Source organism: Oncorhynchus gorbuscha, linkage group LG19, assembly GCF_021184085.1.
Source record: "Oncorhynchus gorbuscha isolate QuinsamMale2020 ecotype Even-year linkage group LG19, OgorEven_v1.0, whole genome shotgun sequence".
Taxonomy (NCBI): Eukaryota; Metazoa; Chordata; class Actinopteri; order Salmoniformes; family Salmonidae; genus Oncorhynchus; species Oncorhynchus gorbuscha.
This window is the reverse complement of record NC_060191.1, coordinates 13,818,885-13,839,849: the sequence shown is the minus strand read 5'-3', so window position 1 is coordinate 13,839,849 and position 20,965 is coordinate 13,818,885. Positions and strand designations below refer to the sequence as shown.

Sequence of the window (20,965 nt, the reverse complement as noted above, 5' to 3'; positions counted from 1 at the left end):
AGGGACGGCATGAGAGAGCCCCAGTAAGACAGTGACTCAGCCCCTGTGATAGGGTTAGAGGCAGAGAATCCCAGTGGAAAGAGGGGAACCGGCCAGGCAGAGACGGCAAGGGCGGTTCGTTGCTCCAGAGCCTTTCCGTTCACCTTCCCACTCCTGGGCCAGACTACACTCAGTCATATGACCCACTGAAGAGATGAGTCTTCAGTAAAGACTTAAAGGTTGAGACCGAGTTTGCGTCTCTGACATGGGTAGGCAGACCGTTCCATAAAAATGGAGCTCTATAGGAGAAAGCCCTGCCTCCAGCTGTTTGCTTAGAAATTCTAGGGACAATTAGGAGGCCTGCGTCTTGTGACCGTAGCGTACGTGTAGGTATGTATGGCAGGACCAAATCAGAGAGATAGGTAGGAGCAAGCCCATGTAATGCTTTGTAGGTTAGCAGTAAAACCTTGAAATCAGACCTTGCTTTGACAGGAAGCTAGTGTAGAGAGGCTAGCACTGGAGTAATATGATCAAATTTTTTGGTTCTAGTCAGGATTCTAGCAGCCGTATTTAGCACTAACTGAAGTTTATTTAGTGCTTTATCCGGGTAGCCGGAAAGTAGAGCATTGCAGTAGTCTAACCTAGAAGTGACAAAAGCATGGATTAATTTTTCTGCATCATTTTTGGACAGAAAGTTTCTGATTTTTGCAATATTACGTAGATGGAAAAAAGCTGTCCTCGAAATGGTCTTGATATATTCTTCAAAAGAGAGATCAGGGTCCAGAGTAACGCCGAGGTCCTTCACAGTTTTATTTGAGACGACTGTACAACCATTAAGATTAATTGTCAGATTCAACAGAAGATCTCTTTGTTTCTTGGGACCTAGAACAAGCATCTCTGTTTTGTCCGAGTTTAATAGTAGAAAGTTTGCAGCCATCCACTTCCTTATGTCTGAAACACATGCTTCTAGCGAGGGCAATTTTGGGGCTTCACCATGTTTCATTGAAATGTACAGCTGTGTGTCATCCGCATAGCAGTGAAAGTTAACATTATGTTTTTGAATAACATCCCCAAGAGGTAAAATATATAGTGAAAACAATTGTGGTCCTAAAACGGAACCTTGAGGAACACCAAAATTTACAGTTGATTTGTCAGAGGACAAACCATTCACAGAGACAAACTGATATATTTCCGACAGATAAGATCTAAACCAGGCCAGAACATGTCCGTGTAGACCAATTTGGGTTTCCAATTTCTCCAAAAGAATGTGGTGATCGATGGTATCAAAAGCAGCACTAAGGTCTAGGAGCACGAGGACAGATGCAGAGCCTCGGTCCGATGCCATTAAAATGTCATTTACCACCTTCACAAGTGCCGTCTCAGTGCTATGATGGGGTCTAAAACCAGACTGAAGCATTTCATATACATTGTTTGTCTTCAGGAAGGCAGTGAGTTGCTGCGCAACAGCCTTCTCTAAATTTTTTGAGAGGAATGGAAGATTCGATATAGGCCGATAGTTTTTAATATTTTATATATTTATATTTTTTATATTTTCTGGGTCAAGGTTTGGCTTTTTTTCAAGAGAGGCTTTATTACTGCCACTTTTAGTGAGTTTGGTACACATCCAGTGGATAGAGAGCCGTTTATTATGTTCAACAATAGGAGGGCCAAGCACAGGAAGCAGCTCTTTCAGTAGTTTAGTTGGAATAGGGTCCAGTATGCAGCTTGAAGGTTTAGAGGCCATGATTATTTTCATCATTGTGTCAAGAGATATAGTACTAAAACACTTGAGCGTCTCTCTTTATCCTAGGTCCTGGCAGAGTTGTGCAGACTCAGGACAACTGAGGTTTGGAGGAATACGCAGGTTTAAAGAGGAGTCAGTAATTTGCTTTCTAATAATCCTAATCTTTTCCTCAAAGAAGTTAATGAATTTATCACTGCTAAAGTGAAAATCATCCTCTCTTGGGGAATGCTGCTTTTAGTTAGCTTTGCGACAGTATCAAAAAGGAATTTCGGATTGTTCTTATTTTCCTCAATTAAGTAAAAAAAAATAGGACGATCGAGCAGCAGTAAGGGCTCTTCGGTACTGCACGGTACCGTCTTTCCAAGCTAGTCGGAAGACTTCCAGTTTGGTGTGGCGCCATTTCCGTTCCAATTTTCTGGAAGCTTGCTTCAGAGCTCGGGTATTTTCTGTGTACCAGGGAGCTAGTTTCTTATGGGAAATTTTTTTAGTTTTTAGGGGTGCAACTGCATCTAGGGTATTGCGCAAGGTAGGTTAGGTGGTTAACTGATATTTGTCCTCTGGCGTCCTTGGGTAGGCAGAGGGAGTCTGGAAGGGCATCAAGGAATCTTTGTGTTGTCTGTGAATTTATAGCACGACTTTTGATGCTCCTTGGTTGGGGTCTGAGCAGATTATTTGTTGCAATTGCAAACGTTATAAAATGGTGGTCCGATAGTCCAGGATTATGAGGAAAAACATTAAGATCCACAACATTTATTCCATGGGACAAAACTAGGTCCAGCGTATGACTGTGACTTTGAGTGGGTCCAGAGACATGTTGGACAAAACCCACTGAGTCGATGATGGCTCCGAAAGCCTTTTGGAGTGGGTCTGTGGACTTTTCCATGTGAATATTAAAGTCACCAAAGATTAGAATATTATCTGCTATGACTACAAGGTCCGATAGGAATTCAGGGAACTCAGTGAGAAACGCTGTATATGGCCCAGGAGGCTATAAAAAGTGATTGAGTTGGCTGCATAGATTTCATGACTAGAAGCTCAAAAGACGAAAACGTCATTTTTTTTGTTGTAAATTTAAATTTGCTATCGTAAATGTTAGCAACACCTCCGCCTTTGCGGGATGCACGGGGGATATGGTCACTAGTGTAGCCAGAAGGTGAGGCCTCATTTAAAACAGTAAATTCATCAGGCTTAAGCCATGTTTCAGTCAGGCCAATCACATCAAGATTATGATCAGTGATTAGTTCATTGACTATAATTGCCTTTGAAGTAAGGGATCTAACATTAAGTAGCCCTATTTTGAGATGTGAGGTATCATTTACATCATGATCTCTTTCAGTAATGACAGGAATGGAGGTGGTCTTTATCCTAGTGCAATTGCTAAGGCGAACACCGACATGTTTAGTTTTGCCCAACCTAGGTCGAGGCACAGACACGGTCTCAATGGTGATAGCTGAGCTGACTACACTGACTGTGCTAGTGGCAGACTCCACTATGCTGGCAGGCTGGCTAACAGCCTGCTGCCTGGCCTGCACCCTATTTCATTCTGGAGCTAGAGGAGTTAGAGCCCTGTCTATATTGGTAGATAAGATGAGAGCACCCCTCCAGCTAGGATGGAGTCCGTCACTCCTCAGCAGGTCAGGCTTGGTCCTGTTTGTGGGTGAGTCCCAGAAAGAGGGCCAATTATCTACAAATTCTATCTTTTGGGAGGGGCAGAAAACAGTTTTCAACCAGCGATTGAGTTGTGAGACTCTGCTGTAGAGCTCATCACTCCCCCTAACTGTGAGGGGGCCAGAGACAATTACTCGATGCCGACACATCTTTCTAGCTGATATGCACGCAGAAGCTATGTTGCGCTTGGTGACCTCTGACTGTTTCATCCTAACATCGTTGGTGCCGACGTGGATAACAATATCTCTATACTCTCTACACTTGCCAGTTTTAGCTTTAGCCAGCACCATCTTCAGATTAGCCTTAACGTCGGTAGCCCTGCCCCCTGGTAAACAGTGTATGATCGCTGGATGATTCGTTTTATGTCTAATACTGCAGGTAATGGAGTCGCCAATGACTAGAGTTTTCAATTTGTCAGAGCTAATGGTGGGAAGCTTCGGCGTCTCAGACCCCGTAACGGGAGGAGTAGAGACCAGAGAAGACTCGGCCTCTGACCCCAACCCGCTGCTTAATGGGGAAAACCGGTTGAAAGTTTATGTCGGCTGAATGAGCGACACCGGTTGAGCTTTCCTACAGCATTTCCTTCCAGAAACCGTGAGAGAGTTGTCCGGCTGCGGGGACTGTGCCAGGGGATTTATACTACTATCTGTACTTACTGGTGGCACAGACGCTGTTTCATCCTTTCCTACACTGAAATTACCCTTGCCTAACGATTGCGTCTGAAGCTGGGCTTGTAGCACAGCTATCCTCGCCGTAAGGCGAGTACAGCGACTGCAATTAGAAGGCATCATGTTAATGTTACTACTTAGCTTCGGCTGTTGGAGGTCCTGACGAATCGTGTCCAGGTAAAGTGTCCGGAGTGAAAAAGTTGAGGAAAAAATAAATAAATATATGAACGGTAATTAAAAAGTGAAAACCGTAAAGTTGTCAGGAAGCAAAATAGGTTGTCAACAAAACACACAGCAACTCAAAAACAAGCCTGCAATCTCCAGACATTGTTATATAAGGGGATAAGGTAGATGTGGCTGTGCTGTAGGCTACAGTGGTTTATTGTTATTTTGAGGGGAGGGTTAATTCAATAAGGTGTGTATATAGCTCATTCCTATATTGTTTTACAGTATCAGAGGTATTCCTGTATTGTTTTAAAGTATCAGAGGTATTCCTGTATTGTGTTACAGTATCAGAGGTATTCCTGTATTGTGTTACAGTATCAGAGGTATTCCTGTATTGTGTTACAGTATCAGAGGTATTCCTGTATTGTGTTACAGTATCAGAGGTATTCCTGTATTGTGTTACAGTATCAGAGGTATTCCTGTATTGTTTTAAAGTATCAGAGGTATTCCTATGTTGTGTTACAGTATCAGAGGTATTCCTGTATTGTGTTACAGTATCAGAGGTATTCCTGTATTGTGTTACAGTATCAGAGGTATTCCTGTATTGTGTTACAGTATCAGAGGTATTCCTGTATTGTGTTACAGTATCAGAGGTATTCCTATGTTGTGTTACAGTATCAGAGGTATTCCTGTATTGTGTTACAGTATCAGAGGTATTCCTGTATTGTGTTACAGTATCAGAGGTATTCCTGTATTGTGTTACAGTATCAGAGGTATTCCTATATTGTTTTACAGTATCTGAGAGTCATGATAGACAGGACAAATGTCTTAAAGCCAGTCATAGGTTATAAGGCCAGACTAGAGGACTGTGTTGTAGTTAACAGGAGATGTTGATTCAATTAAGTATATACACTTAAAACAGCCTCAATTCGTTGGGGCATGGACTCTACAAGGTGTTGAAAGCATTCCACAGGGATGCTGGCCCATGTTGACTCAAATGCTTCCTACAGTTGTGTCAAGTTGGCTTGATGTCCTTTCGGTGGTGGACTATTCTTGAGCATGGAAAAACCCAGCAGTGTTGTAGTTATTGACACAAACCGATGCGCCTGGCACCTACTACCATACCCTGTTCAAAGGCACTTCAATCTTCTGTCTTGCCCATTCTATCAGGTATCAAGGTAAGACCCAAGTGCAGACTGTGTGAAGTAACTATGTTTATTGTAAAAACAGGGGCAGACAAACGACAGGTCAAGGTAGGCAGAGGTCGAAAATCCAGAGTAGGAGCAAAGGTACAGGACGGCAGGTAGGCTCGGGGATGGGAGGAGTGGTCAGGTAGGTGGGTACAGGGTCAGGACAGGCAAGGGTCAAAAACTAGGAGGAAGAGAAAAAGAGAGGCTGGGAAAAGACAGAAGCTAACAGGACGAATGCTGTTAAGCTTGACAAACAGGACGGACTGTCACAAGTACAAGGACAGGTGAAACAGATCAGGCGGTGACACATTCACCCTCTGAATGGCACACATACACAATCCGTGTCTCAAAAATCCTTGTGTAACCTGTCTCCTCCCCTTCATCTACTCTGATTGAAGTGGATTTAATAAGTGACATCAATAAGGGATCATAGTTTTTATCTGGATTCCCCTGGTCAGTCTATGTAATGGAAAGAGCAGGTGTTTCTAATGTGTTGTATACTCCGTGTACATTCAGTTTATTAGGTACACCCATCTAGTACCAGGTCAGACTCCCCTTTGCCTCCAGAACAGCCTGAATTCTTCGGGCATGGAAACATTGCTCAATTGATTTCAAGGGACCTACTCGTGTGCCAGGAAAACATTCCCCACACCATTACACCACCAGCCTGTACCATTAACACCAGGCTGGATGGGGCCATGGAGTCATGCTGCTGACACCAAATCCTGACTGCCACCAGCATGACGCAACAGGAACCGGGATTCATGTTTTTCACTCCTCAATTGTCTCGAGTTGGTGATCGTGTGCCCACTGGAGCCGCCGCTTATTCTTGTTTTTAGCTGATAGGAGAGGAAGCCCGTGTGGTCGTCTGCTGCATTAGCCCATCCATGACAAGGACCGACGAATTGTGCGTTGCGAGATGCCGTTCTGCACACCACTGTTGTACTGCGCCGCTATTTGTGGCCCGCCTCTTTGCTTGCACAATTCTTGTCATCCTTCTTCGACCTTTCATCAACGAGCTGTTTTCTCCCACAGGACTGTCGCTGACTGTTTGTCGCACCATTCTCGGTAAACCCTAGACACTGTCCTGCGTGAAAAGCCCAGGAGACCGGCCGTTCTGAGGTACTGGAACCGGCGAACTGGCTTCGATGATCATAACATGCTCAAAGTCGCTTAGATCCCTCGTTTTGCCCATTCGTTCAAACAGTAACTGAATGCCTGTCTGCCTGCTTTATATAGCAAGCTACAGCCACATGACTCACTGTCTGTAGGAGCAATCCATTTTTGTGAACATGGTGCACATAATAAACTGTGTATAGCTCTATATTGTGTGTAAAGCTCAATATTGTGTGTATAGGTCTATACTGTGTGTATAGCTCTATATTGTGTGTATAGCTCTATATTGTGTGTAAAGCTCTATATTGTGTGTATAACTCTATATTGTGTGTAAAGCACTATATTGTGTGTATAGCTCTATATTGTGTGTATAGCTCTATATTGTGTGTATAGCTCTATATTGTGTGTATAGCTCTATATTGTGTGTAAAGCTCTATATTGTGTGTATAGCTCTATATTGTGTGTAAAGCTCTATATTGTATGTAAAGCTCTATTTCGTGTGTATAGCTCTATATTGTGTGTAAAGCTCTATATTGTGTTACAAGTATGAAGAGTTGAAACTTAATGTTGTCTCTTGTCTGTGACTGACAGTGGATGTGTTGAAATGGTCCCCTATTCCCAATGTAGGGAGTAGAGGAGCATTGGGGATGCTGCCAGTGGGTTAGGGGAGGCGTACAGACGTAGTGCCTGGGAATGTCTGTCTGCAGGAGAGCAGGCCAGAGACAGAAGGTTCTTTGTGAGTGGCCAGGCGAGGCGGTACTGTCCCTGGCGTGGTCTTCGTCCCCCTGGGGAATGTTGTGTGTGTGTAACGCACTGTTGTTTCAGCACAGTGCCACGCCATGCTGCTGTGGGCTCATGTTGTTCTGTTACCACATCTCTCTCAGCACACTGCCAACCGTTCAGCTCAGTCAGAAGGCCACAGCACACAAAACACCTCCGAGGACACATGACACAAGAGCTCTTTCTATTTTCACTGGACTCTCTTTCACTCTCTTTCTGTCTTTCTTTCTCTCACTCTTTCTGTCTTTCTTTCTCTTACTCTCTCACACTCTCTATCAGTCTATGGAACTTTCCACCTCTGCTGCCTGTCAGCTGACTAGATTATACTGCATGATTAGCTATGTGTGTGTGTGTACGTTGCTATGCACTGCAGTATGCACATGCATGATTGAAGAGGGTGACAGAACAAACCACTGGCTGTGAAGACCCAACATGATACATTGATCAAGACATGGCATGTTCTGGGTGACAACCCAATAACAGTTGGCCCATATGAACTACTGAACCTCACCCTCCACAGGTATACACACCTGCTTGGACAGCTCTCCAACTTGCATTACCGTCTCTTACTTTTCTATCCCTTTCTCCTCTGTCCTCTTTCTCTCACCCCTTTCTCTCTTTTTCCTTCTCTTGTCTGTCTCTACCACCAACCTCTCACTTCCTGTCCTGTCCGACTGGTGGTCTATAAAGGGGAGGCGAAAGAGGTGTGTGTGTGTGTGTGTGTGTGTGTGTGTGTGTGTGTGTGTGTGTGTGTGTGTGTGTGTGTGTGTGTGTGTGTGTGTGTGTGTGTGTGTGTGTGTGTGTGTGTGTGTGTGTGTGTGTGTGTGTGTGTGTGTGTGTGCGTGCCGTCTGTCTAGCTGCAGTGTGTGCAGGGAGCAGCATTTGGTAGGAACAGGTCTTTTATGTGACAGACTCCTCTAACCCAGAGCCAAACCAAACAAGCAGATTGGAATATATTTCCCCTTTCAATGATACAGCATGGCTAACTCATTTCCTTTGACTGTTGTTAGGCCTTTTTCATTCCATTGTTTGTGTCTGGTTTTGTCAGGCTGCTTGTTATGGATCCAGCCTCTTTATTCATGTTATGGAATGTGTACAATTCTAACGTTCTATTCTAACAGGACAACTGCTTAAGACTGAGACAGTAGTGGTGCCAAAGTACATGATGGTGGCACAGTGTGTGTTCATGTCTCTGACCCGGCTGTTGTGTTGTGTTCCAGGGAGCTGTGTGAAGTGTAACAAGGCGGTGTACGGAGCCACTGAGGCCTGCCAGGCTATGGGAAGCCTCTATCATGATGTCTGCTTCACCTGCAGCGCCTGCAGTAAGTACTACTACAGTAAACCCTGTCTACCTCACCTACTCTCTCCTTACCTCTAACATGACATACTTCACCTGAAGTAAGTAACCTACCACTTTCCCCCCTATATTAATATATATGTATAAAATATATATTTAAAAAAATATATATATAACTAACATTTTATAATTATTAAAACTATTTTGTATATTTTTTTAATGGATGGTAAATCGTATTCTGTGTTAACTCAAACGACTTAAACCAGATATAAAGTATGTAGGAAATATAATGGAGCTATATATATTTTTATATGATCATCTTTTGAGAACTAAACATTTTAGAACTAACAATCACCAAAATAAAACTAGACAGGGAAAGCCTAAAATTCAAAAAATGTCATGGCATGGGGCCCCCACTGATTTTATTATAACGTTATAGTTACTCAGATAGCATAAGAACTTAGCTAGGAAATGAGCTTTAAAATTGCACATTTGTCTCTCAGCATTTTGATTAAGGGAGCCCTCCGCACCTCTCTGATTCAGAGGGGTTGGGTTAAATGTGAAAGACACATTTCAGTTGAATGTATTCAGTTGTGCAACTGACGAGGTATCCCCCTTTCCCGTGAAAGAATGTGTAGAATGGCAGGAAATGAGCAAAAAACAGCAACATGTTGTCTCTGCGGCCAAGAGGACAGCATCTAAAATTCGGATCTACGGATACCGCGCCATTGGCATCGACCACTACCACTACTACGACCACTACCACCACCACTAGTTCGACCACTATCACGACCACTACCACTACTACGACCACTACCACTACTACGACCACCACCACCACCACTAGTACGACCACTATTATGACCACTACCACTACTACGACCACTACCACTACTACGACCACTACCACCACCACTAGTACGACCACTACCACCACCACTAGTACGACCAATACCACTACTACGACCACTACCACTACTACGACCACTACCACCACCACTAGTACGACCACTACCACTACTACGACGACTACCACTACTACGACCACTACCACCACCACTATCACGACCACTACCACTACTACGACCACTACCACGACCACTACCACTACTACGACCACTACCACCACCACTAGTACGACCACTATCACTACCACTACCACCACCACTAGTACGACCATTATCACGACCACTACCACTACTACGACCACTATCACGACCACTACCACTACTACGACCACTATCACGACCACTACCACTACTACGACCACTACCACTACTACGACCACTACTACGACCACTACCACCACCACTATCACGACCACTACCACTACTACGACCACTACCACGACCACTACCACTACTACGACCACTACCACCACCACTAGTACGACCACTATCACTACCACTACCACTACTACGACCACTATCACGACCACTACCACTACTACGACCACTATCACGACCACTACCACTACTACGACCACTACCACTACTACGACCACTACCACTACTACGACCACTACCACCACCACTAGTACGACCACTATCACTACCACTACTACGACCACTACCACCACCCCTAGTACGACCACTATCACTACCACTACTACGACCACTACCACTACTACGACCACTACCACCACCACTAGGACGACCATTAACACGACCACTACCACTACCACTACTACGACCACTACCACGACCACGGCCACTAATACGAACACTACCACTACTACGACCACTACCACTACTACGACCACTACCACCACCACTAGTACGACCACTATCACGACCACTACCACTACTACGACCACTACCACGACCACGGCCACTAATACGAACACTACCACTACGACGACTACCACTACTACGACACTATCACGGCCACTGCCAGGACCACGGCCACTACCACGACCACTACTACAACACTATCACGGCCACTACCAAGACCACTACCACCACCACTAGTACGACCACTATCACGACCACTACCACTACTACGACCACTACCACTACCACCACCACTAGGACGACCACTACCACCACCACTATCACGACCACTACCACTACCACTACTACAACCACTACCACTACTACGACCACTACCACCACCACCAGTACGACCATTATCACGACCACTACCACTACTACGACCACTACCACCACCACTAGTACGACCACTATCACGACCACTACCACTACTACGACCACTACCATGACCACGGCCTCTAATACGAACACTACCACTACTACGACCACGACCACGGCCACTAATATGAACACTACCACTACGACGACTACCACTACTACGACACTATCACGGCCACTGCCAGGACCACGGCCACTACCACGTCCACTACTACAACACTATCACGGCCACTACCAAGACCACTACCACCACCACTAGTACGACCACTATCACGACCACTACCACTACTACGACCACTACCACCACCACTAGGACGACCATTATCACGACCACTACCACTACTACAACCGCTACCACTACTACGACCACTACCACCACTACGACCACTACCACCACCACCAGTACGACCATTATCACGACCACTACCACTACTACGACCACTACCACTACTACGACCACTACCACCACCACTAGTACGACCACTATCACTACCACTACTACTACTACGACCACTACCACGACCACGGCCACTAATATGAACACTACCACTACGACGACTACCACTACTACGATACTATCACGGCCACTGCCAGGACCACGGCCACTACCACGACCACTACTACAACACTATCACGGCCACTACCAAGACCACTACCAGGACCACGGACACTACCACGACCACTACCACTACTACGACCATTACCACCACTATGACACTATCATGGCCACGACCACTACCACAACCACGGCCACTACCACTACTACGACCACTATCACGACCACTACCACTACTACGACCACTACCACTACTACGACCACTACTACGACCACTACCACCACCACTATCACGACCACTACCACTACTACGACCACTACCACGACCACTACCACTACTACGACCACTACCACCACCACTAGTACGACCACTATCACTACCACTACCACTACTACGACCACTATCACGACCACTACCACTACTACGACCACTATCACGACCACTACCACTACTACGACCACTACCACTACTACGACCACTACCACTACTACGACCACTACCACCACCACTAGTACGACCACTATCACTACCACTACTACGACCACTACCACCACCCCTAGTACGACCACTATCACTACCACTACTACGACCACTACCACTACTACGACCACTACCACCACCACTAGGACGACCATTAACACGACCACTACCACTACCACTACTACGACCACTACCACGACCACGGCCACTAATACGAACACTACCACTACTACGACCACTACCACTACTACGACCACTACCACCACCACTAGTACGACCACTATCACGACCACTACCACTACTACGACCACTACCACGACCACGGCCACTAATACGAACACTACCACTACGACGACTACCACTACTACGACACTATCACGGCCACTGCCAGGACCACGGCCACTACCACGACCACTACTACAACACTATCACGGCCACTACCAAGACCACTACCACCACCACTAGTACGACCACTATCACGACCACTACCACTACTACGACCACTACCACTACCACCACCACTAGGACGACCACTACCACCACCACTATCACGACCACTACCACTACTACAACCACTACCACTACTACGACCACTACCACCACCACCAGTACGACCATTATCACGACCACTACCACTACTACGACCACTACCACTACTACGACCACTACCACCACCACTAGTACGACCACTATCACGACCACTACCACTACTACGACCACTACCATGACCACGGCCTCTAATACGAACACTACCACTACTACGACCACGACCACGGCCACTAATATGAACACTACCACTACGACGACTACCACTACTACGACACTATCACGGCCACTGCCAGGACCACGGCCACTACCACGTCCACTACTACAACACTATCACGGCCACTACCAAGACCACTACCACCACCACTAGTACGACCACTATCACGACCACTACCACTACTACGACCACTACCACCACCACTAGGACGACCATTATCACGACCACTACCACTACTACAACCGCTACCACTACTACGACCACTACCACCACTACGACCACTACCACCACCACCAGTACGACCATTATCACGACCACTACCACTACTACGACCACTACCACTACTACGACCACTACCACCACCACTAGTACGACCACTATCACTACCACTACTACTACTACGACCACTACCACGACCACGGCCACTAATATGAACACTACCACTACGACGACTACCACTACTACGATACTATCACGGCCACTGCCAGGACCACGGCCACTACCACGACCACTACTACAACACTATCACGGCCACTACCAAGACCACTACCAGGACCACGGACACTACCACGACCACTACCACTACTACGACCATTACCACCACTATGACACTATCATGGCCACGACCACTACCACAACCACGGCCACTACCACTACTACGACCACTACCACTACTACGACCATTACCACTTACTACGACCACTACCACGACCACTGCCACTACTACGACCAATTCCACTACTACGACCACTACCACCACAATGACCACTACCACTGCCACTACTACGACCACTACTACGACCACTTCCACTACTACGACCACTTCCACTACTACGACCACTACCACTACTATGACCACTGCCACTACTACGACCACTTTCACTACTACGACCACTGCCACTACTACGACCAATTCCACTACTACGACCACTACCACCACTATGACCACTACCACTGCCACTACTACGACCACTACTACGACCAATTCCACTACTACGACCACTACCACCACTATGACCACTACCACTGCCACTACTACGACCACTACTACGACCACTTCCACTACTACGACCACTACCATTACTACGACCACTACCACTACTATGACCACTTCCACTACTATGACCACTTCCACTACTATGACCACTTCCACTACTACGACCACTGCCACTACTACGACCAATTCCACTACTACGACCACTACCACCACTATGACCACTACCACTGCCACTACTACGACCACTACTACGTCCAATTCCACTACTACGACCGCTACCATTACTACGACCACTACCACTACTATGACCACTTCCACTACTATGACCACTTCCACTACTACGACCACTGCCACTACTACGACCACTTCCACTACTACGACCAATTCCATTACTACGACCACTACCACTACTACTACCACTACCACTACTATGACCACTACCACTACTATGACCACTTCCACTACTACGACCACACCCACTACTACGACCAATTCCACTACTACGACCACTACCACCACTATGACCACTACCACTGCCACTACTACGACCACTACTACGACCACTTCCACTACTACGACCACTACCACTACTACGACCACTACTACTTCCACTACTACGACCACTGCCACTACTACGACCACTACCACTACTACGACCACTACCACTACTACGACCACTACTACTTCCACTACTACGACCACTGCCACTACTACGACCACTACCACTACTATGACCACTTCCACTACTACGACCACTACCACCACTACGACCACTACTACTTCCACTACTACTACTATGACCACTACCACTTCCACTACTATGACCACTAACACTACTACAACCATTACCATGACCACTACTACGACCACGACTACGACCAATACCATTACTACTACACAACCACGGCCACTACCACAACCACGGCCACTACCACTACTGCGACCACTACCAGGACAACGGCCACTACCACGACCACTATTACTACGACCACTTCCACAACTACGACCACTACTACTACCACTACCACGACCACTACTACAACACTATCACCGCCACTACCACTACCACTACTACGACCACCACCAGTACGACCATTATCACAACCACTACCACTACTACGACCACTACCACCACTACGACCACTACCACCACCACCAGTATGACCATTATCACGACCACTACTACAACACTATCACGGCCACTACCACTACCACTACTACGACCACCACCACCACCACCAGTACGACCATTATCACAACCACTACTACGACCACTACCACCACCACTAGTACGACCACTATCACGACCACTACCACTACTACAACTACGACAACACAACTACGACCACGACCACTACTACGACCACGGCCACTACCACTACTACGACCACTACCACTACTACGACCACTACCACTACTACGACCACCTCCACTAGCACTACTACGACCACTACCACTACTACGACCACCTCCACTAGCACTACTACGACCACTACCAATACTACGACCATTACCACTTACTACGACCACTACTACGACCACTACCACGACCACTGCCACTACTACGACCAATTCCACTACTACAACCACTACCACCACTACGACCACTACCACTGCCACTACTACGACCACTACTACGACCACTTCCACTACTACGACCACTACCACTACTACTACCACTACTACGACCACTACCACTACTACAACCACTACCATGGCCACTACCACTACTACTACCACTACCACCACTACGATCACTACCACTGCCACTACTACGACCACTACTACGACCACTTCCACTACTTCGACCACTACCACTACTACTACCACTAGTATGACCACTACCACTACTATGACCACTGCCACTACTACGACCACTAATACTAACACAACTACTACTACGATCACGACCACTACCACGACCACTACCACGACCACTACCACCACCACCACCTACTACGACCGCAAACACTACTACGACAACTTCCACTACTACGACCACTACCGCTACTTCGACCACTACCTCTACTACGACCACTATCACTACTACAACCACTACCATGACCACTACTACGACCACGACCACTACTACAACCGCTACTATGACCACTACCACTACTACGACCACGACCACTACTACGACCACTACCACTACTACTACCACGACCACTACCACTACTATGACCACTACCACGACCGCTACTATGACCACGCCGGCCTTCCCCCAAACCTACTGATCTATATACACAAACCCAACCTGCCTCACTCACTCTTTCCTCACCTTCTGTGTACTTGCATGTAAGCACGTGCATGCGCACACACACACACACTAACAAACACACACACACGGTTGGGCAGATAAAGGACAACGCAGGGTGTGTTAATCAGCGAAGGTAGAGCATGAGCTTTCAGGTCAGGGGTCAGGAGGCCTCACATTGCCCTCTAATGGGCATGGGCAGAGGTCAGAGATCATCTCCACAGGGGGATTTTAATTGGTCGACTCATCTATAGATACCAGAGCAGCGACCATCTGGACAGGATGGCTCTGGAATCCCTCTGAAGTTCTAGTAAGGAGATCACAGTGAAAACACAAGCTCATCTATGAGAGAAGCCAAGGTCATGGGAGGTGAGGAGACAGACAGGCAAGGGCAGGGGGAAGCCAATTTGGTGCAGCCAGGGAACCATCCAAGCTGAACATCACTAAATCAGTGAGACACTGAAACATAAAGTTGGTGAACTACTGAATCACTGATTCTAAGAATCCCTGAGTAACTGAATCACATCGATTGATTTGATGAATCAATGAGCCACTAAACTGCAGCTGTGGTGTTCTAGCTTCATGTCCCAGGGTCTGTGTGTTCTGATGTGGCATTCTCTTCTCTTTGTGTGGGCTGAAGGAGAGACTGACACACCCTGAAACTAAACACCACAGTTCCTGGGTTATAATCATGGAGCTGATGGTGTGTGTGTGTGTGTGTGTGTGTGTGTGTGTGTGTGTGTGTGTGTGTGTGTGTGTGTGTGTGTGTGTGTGTGTGTGTGTGTGTGTGTGTGTGTGTGTGTGTGTGTGTGTGTGTGTGTGTGTGTGTGTGTGTGTGTGCCTGGGGCGGGGGATGAGTGTCGGAGAGATGATGTGACAGTTCCATTTAGTAGAACAGGAACTCAGCATACAATACAACTCATAGCAACATGATCTGACATGAGCTGCATGGGTGCCTGTTCAACACACTGGGTGGACTAGGTCAGGGATTCCCAAACTCAGCCCTGGGGCCCCCACATCTGGGTGCACGTTGTGGTTTTTGTCCTAGCACTACACAGCTGATTCAAACTACCAACTGATCATTACGTTTTGATTATTTCAATCAGCTGTGTAGTGCTAGGGCAAAAAACTAAATGTGCACTCAGTGTCACCTAGGACCGAGTTTGGGAAACCCTTGACGAGGTGACTAGGTGACGTGTGTGTGTGTGTGTGTGTGTGTGTGTGTGTGTGTGTGTGTGTGTGTGCGTGCGTGTGTGTGTGACTGTGTGAGGCACTAAAAAGAAGAACCACGGAATGGACAGAGTTAGGGAGGCTGGTAGTGTCTAAACTGGGGGGAGTTAGGTAGATATACACTGACTACATACCGCCCATACCCTTCTCCATCTGAGGGCACAGAGGCTGTGGCCGGCTCCACAGGGAGAGGGACCGGGCCGGGGAGGAATGCATGCGTAGGGGGCCTCCGAGTGGGAATCCGAGGAGAGGACACAGACTGGTGTTATGCCAGCTGGACCCAGGGAGGTAGGGGTGCACGGGGCAGGACAGGAGGACCATTCAGAACTACCTACCACCCACTGTCAAGTTCCACCTATGCTGGAACACACACACACACACACACACACACACACACACACACACACACACACACACACACACACACACACACACACACACACACACACACACACACACACACACACACACACACACACACACACACACACACACAACAACGGTCTTGTTAAGCAGACTCTCCCTCCCCCTTCACCCCTCTACCACCTTCATGGTTCTTTTGTTGCATAACATAATCTTTATTACCCTGAACTTAAAATACTTAAAGGGGAAGGTATTAAAGTTGGCTATAGAGTGGGCTTCCAGGTCTATTAAAGTTGGCTATAGAGTGGGCTTCCAGGTCTATTAAAGTTGGCTATAGAGTGGGCTTCCAGGTCTATTAAAGTTGGCTATAGGGTGGGCTTCCAGGTCTATTAAAGTTGGCTATAGAGTGGGATTCCAGGTCTATTAAAGTTTGCTATAGAGTGGGCTTCCAGGTCTATTAAAGTTGGCTATAGAGTGGGCTTCCAGGTCTATTAAAGTTGGCTATAGAGTGGGCTTCCATGTCTATTAAAGTTGGCTATAGAGTGGGATTCCAGGTCTATTAAAGTTTGCTATAGAGTGGGCTTCCAGGTCTATTAAAGTGGGATATAGAGTGGGCTTCCAGGTCTATTAAAGTTGGCTATAGAGTGGGCTTCCAGGTCTATTAAAGTGGGCTATAGAGTGGGCTTCCAGGTCTATTAAAGTGGGCTATAGAGTGGGCTTCCAGGTCTATTAAAGTGGGCTATAGAGTGGGATTCCAGGTCTATTAAAGTGGGCTATAGAGTGGGATTCCAGGTCTATTAAAGTGGGCTATAGAGTGGGCTTCCAGGTCTATTAAAGTGGGCTATAGAGTGGGCTTCCAGGTCTATTAAAGTGGGCTATAGAGTGGGCTTCCAGGTCTATTAAAGTGGGCTATAGAGTGGGCTTCCAGGTCTATTAAAGTTGGCTATAGAGTGGGCTTCCAGGTCTATTAAAGTGGGCTATAGAGTGGGCTTCCAGGTCTATTATAGTTGGCTATAGAGTGGGCTTCCAGGTCTATTAAAGTTGGCTATAGAGTGGGCTTCCAGGTCTATTAAAGTTGGCTATAGAGTGGGATTCCAGGTCTATTAAAGTTTGCTATAGAGTGGGCTTCCAGGTCTATTAAAGTGGGCTATAGAGTGGGCTTCCAGGTAGTCTATGACAATAATCTGTTGTTCAAGACAAAGGGCTGTTAGAAGGAGCAACAAAACCAGAAGGTGAGCAGAGACAGCAAAGCTCCAGCAGGCCGCTAAAGACCAGAGTAGGTGAGAATGAGAGTGAAGGTTTGTAGGATATTACACATCTCAGGAGCAGATCAGCAGACTGGACGGCTGGGAAGTGCACTGGACGGGAAATTACATTGGCAGGAAGTGGTTTTGGTCGCTGTGACGTCTAAAATATTTTTGCCACCATGAATTGTAATGTTTTACTTTCTGTTTAAGACCTTTATTTATTTTGCACTTTCATTCTCATTCAAATACTCATCTTGCTCACAACTTTGGACCAGAGAGAATGGAACACCTTTAATACCAGCACGACTAGAGATATTTGCCTCTCAGTAAGTGTTGTCTTTGTCCCCCTCAATAAAGAGGCCCTGTTCTTACAAACGTAGAGTCTAAATCTGCCCTCACGGCACACAGTTAGGCAGTCATCTCCCAGCTTTTCCCAGTGGAACTTGATTCGGCATGATTTGATCAAGCGGAGAGAAGCATAGTGCGTGTGTGGAATAGAGCATCTGGCTGAGGTGAGAATGGAGGGGATGTGGTTTTTTTGTGGGAACAGAAGTGTAATTGTTGTGTCCTGAGCCCAACCAATCCCAACCCAACTTACAAACATGGATTGGAGGTGACGTTAGTGATCGGAAAACTGCTGCGGTTTGAATGCTGGCACTCTTAGATGGTGGATAGTTTGTGAAGCTGAAACACCCTACCCTGTCCCTGTGTCCCCACACTCTACATCTGATGAATGTGATTGAGGTAAGGGAGGAGTTTGCTGTGAGTAAAAATTTCCTCCAAATAAACACTTCTAGGCCCTATTGGACACATGATGTTGTGCTGGGAAATAAGGATTAGAGAGGATTCAACTAAATGAACCTTCATTCACATGCTTTTTGTGAACCATTACAGCTTTTCTAAGGAAGAGTGGGTTATGGGTATTATGAATGTACTAGTGTTTATAGTAGAGTAATAGACAGGCTTATAAATAATTCATGAAAGGTGTTGGAGAAGTGGACATATAGATCTTAGAATCAACCTTGAGGTATTAAAGAACGTTTTCACTAGAAAACAGCCCAGGCCTGTGTGCGTTTTCTGTCTCTGAGGCATTTATTTATATTAAGGGGGGGGACAGTCATCATTCTTCTGGAACTCTGTCATTACTGTCAGCAGTCTTCTTCTGCCATTCATTCATCTTATCTTCTCGCAAGGCTCCCTGCCTTTTCTCTCTCTCTCTCACTCTGTCTCTCTCCCTCTCTCTCTTTCTCTAAAAAAGTCAGGAATGTGAAGAAGTGTTCATCCCCCCATTCCATCCATCACGCTTTTCTTCGTTCCTGAGGGAAATGAAGGGGGAAATAGGGTTATTCAATTATGATTATTCAACGGACAGTTTTGCACCTTTTCCTGATGCAGAGATGGTTGTCTTGTTGTTGTAACGATTGCCTTTCTGACCTTGATATTGTCAGTTTATCCCTCTGAAGTACAGGCAGGATAGGCATGTCATATGGCACTTATTACAAAGGAATGTTACATTCCATTCAAATCAGTTCAATGTAATTCAATTAAAGGTTGTACATGATAAGACCGTTAGTTCTGAGTTTTGTCAGGAAGCTTGGCCAGTTTTATAATGCTACTGAATGCGCAGGTTCAAAGCCTTGATAGAAGTATAGTACAGGATGTCTCATTGTTTGGCTCTATCCATGTCCGTAAGAGGATCAAACCCTTTCAGGAGCTCTACTGTGATTTAGTGTCTATTGTTGTTACCCCTGAGAGGGTCCAACATGGTGTTAGATGTTTTTAGGATAATGTAGGTTTATCACAGATTTAGAGTTAAAGTACCAGAGAGGAGGAATCAGTGGAAAGTCTTATTTTTCATTATTTTCCCTGGAGGGAGGGGTCATTAGGGTCATGTTCTGTAGGGGAGAAAACCTTAACTCAGGGAAACAGGAAGGTACTACCTGAACTTCAGCATTCTTATTGGACAAAACTACCTGAACTGTCAGTAAGAACACACATGTCCGTTGTCCATTGCAAAAGGTTTCGCTACAGTGTGCCCAAGCTGTTTGTCTGAACTCTGCTGCCTCCTCAATGCCATGATCAGGTCACCACTGGTATCAACCGGTGCTCTGCTCTTCTCTCCATCCCAGGCCTGTTGTGTTAAGACCCCCATTCCCTCAGCCATTTTCTGACATTGAGACCTGTGAATAAAACATATCAGTTCCTAATCGGTTAGTGATTATTTTAGCAGTTATTGATTGTTTTAGCACCATCTCTCTACTCGCCTTTCGACATTTTTGATTAGTCTAACGTGTGTAGCTAATGGCTCTGTGGC

General features: G+C 46.3%; 1 protein-coding gene across 2 annotated transcripts in view; it reads left to right on the top strand.

Moving 5' to 3' along the window:
* The window catches only part of LOC124004988 (Wilms tumor protein 1-interacting protein-like), a 44,855-nt gene that overhangs the window by 12,953 nt on the left and 10,937 nt on the right, over positions 1–20,965 (top strand). For both annotated transcript variants that reach the window (XM_046313790.1, XM_046313791.1), the window contains exon 2: positions 8,531–8,632. In XM_046313790.1, coding sequence (XP_046169746.1) covers positions 8,531–8,632 — 102 coding nt within the window. The remainder of the gene's footprint in view (positions 1–8,530; positions 8,633–20,965) is intronic.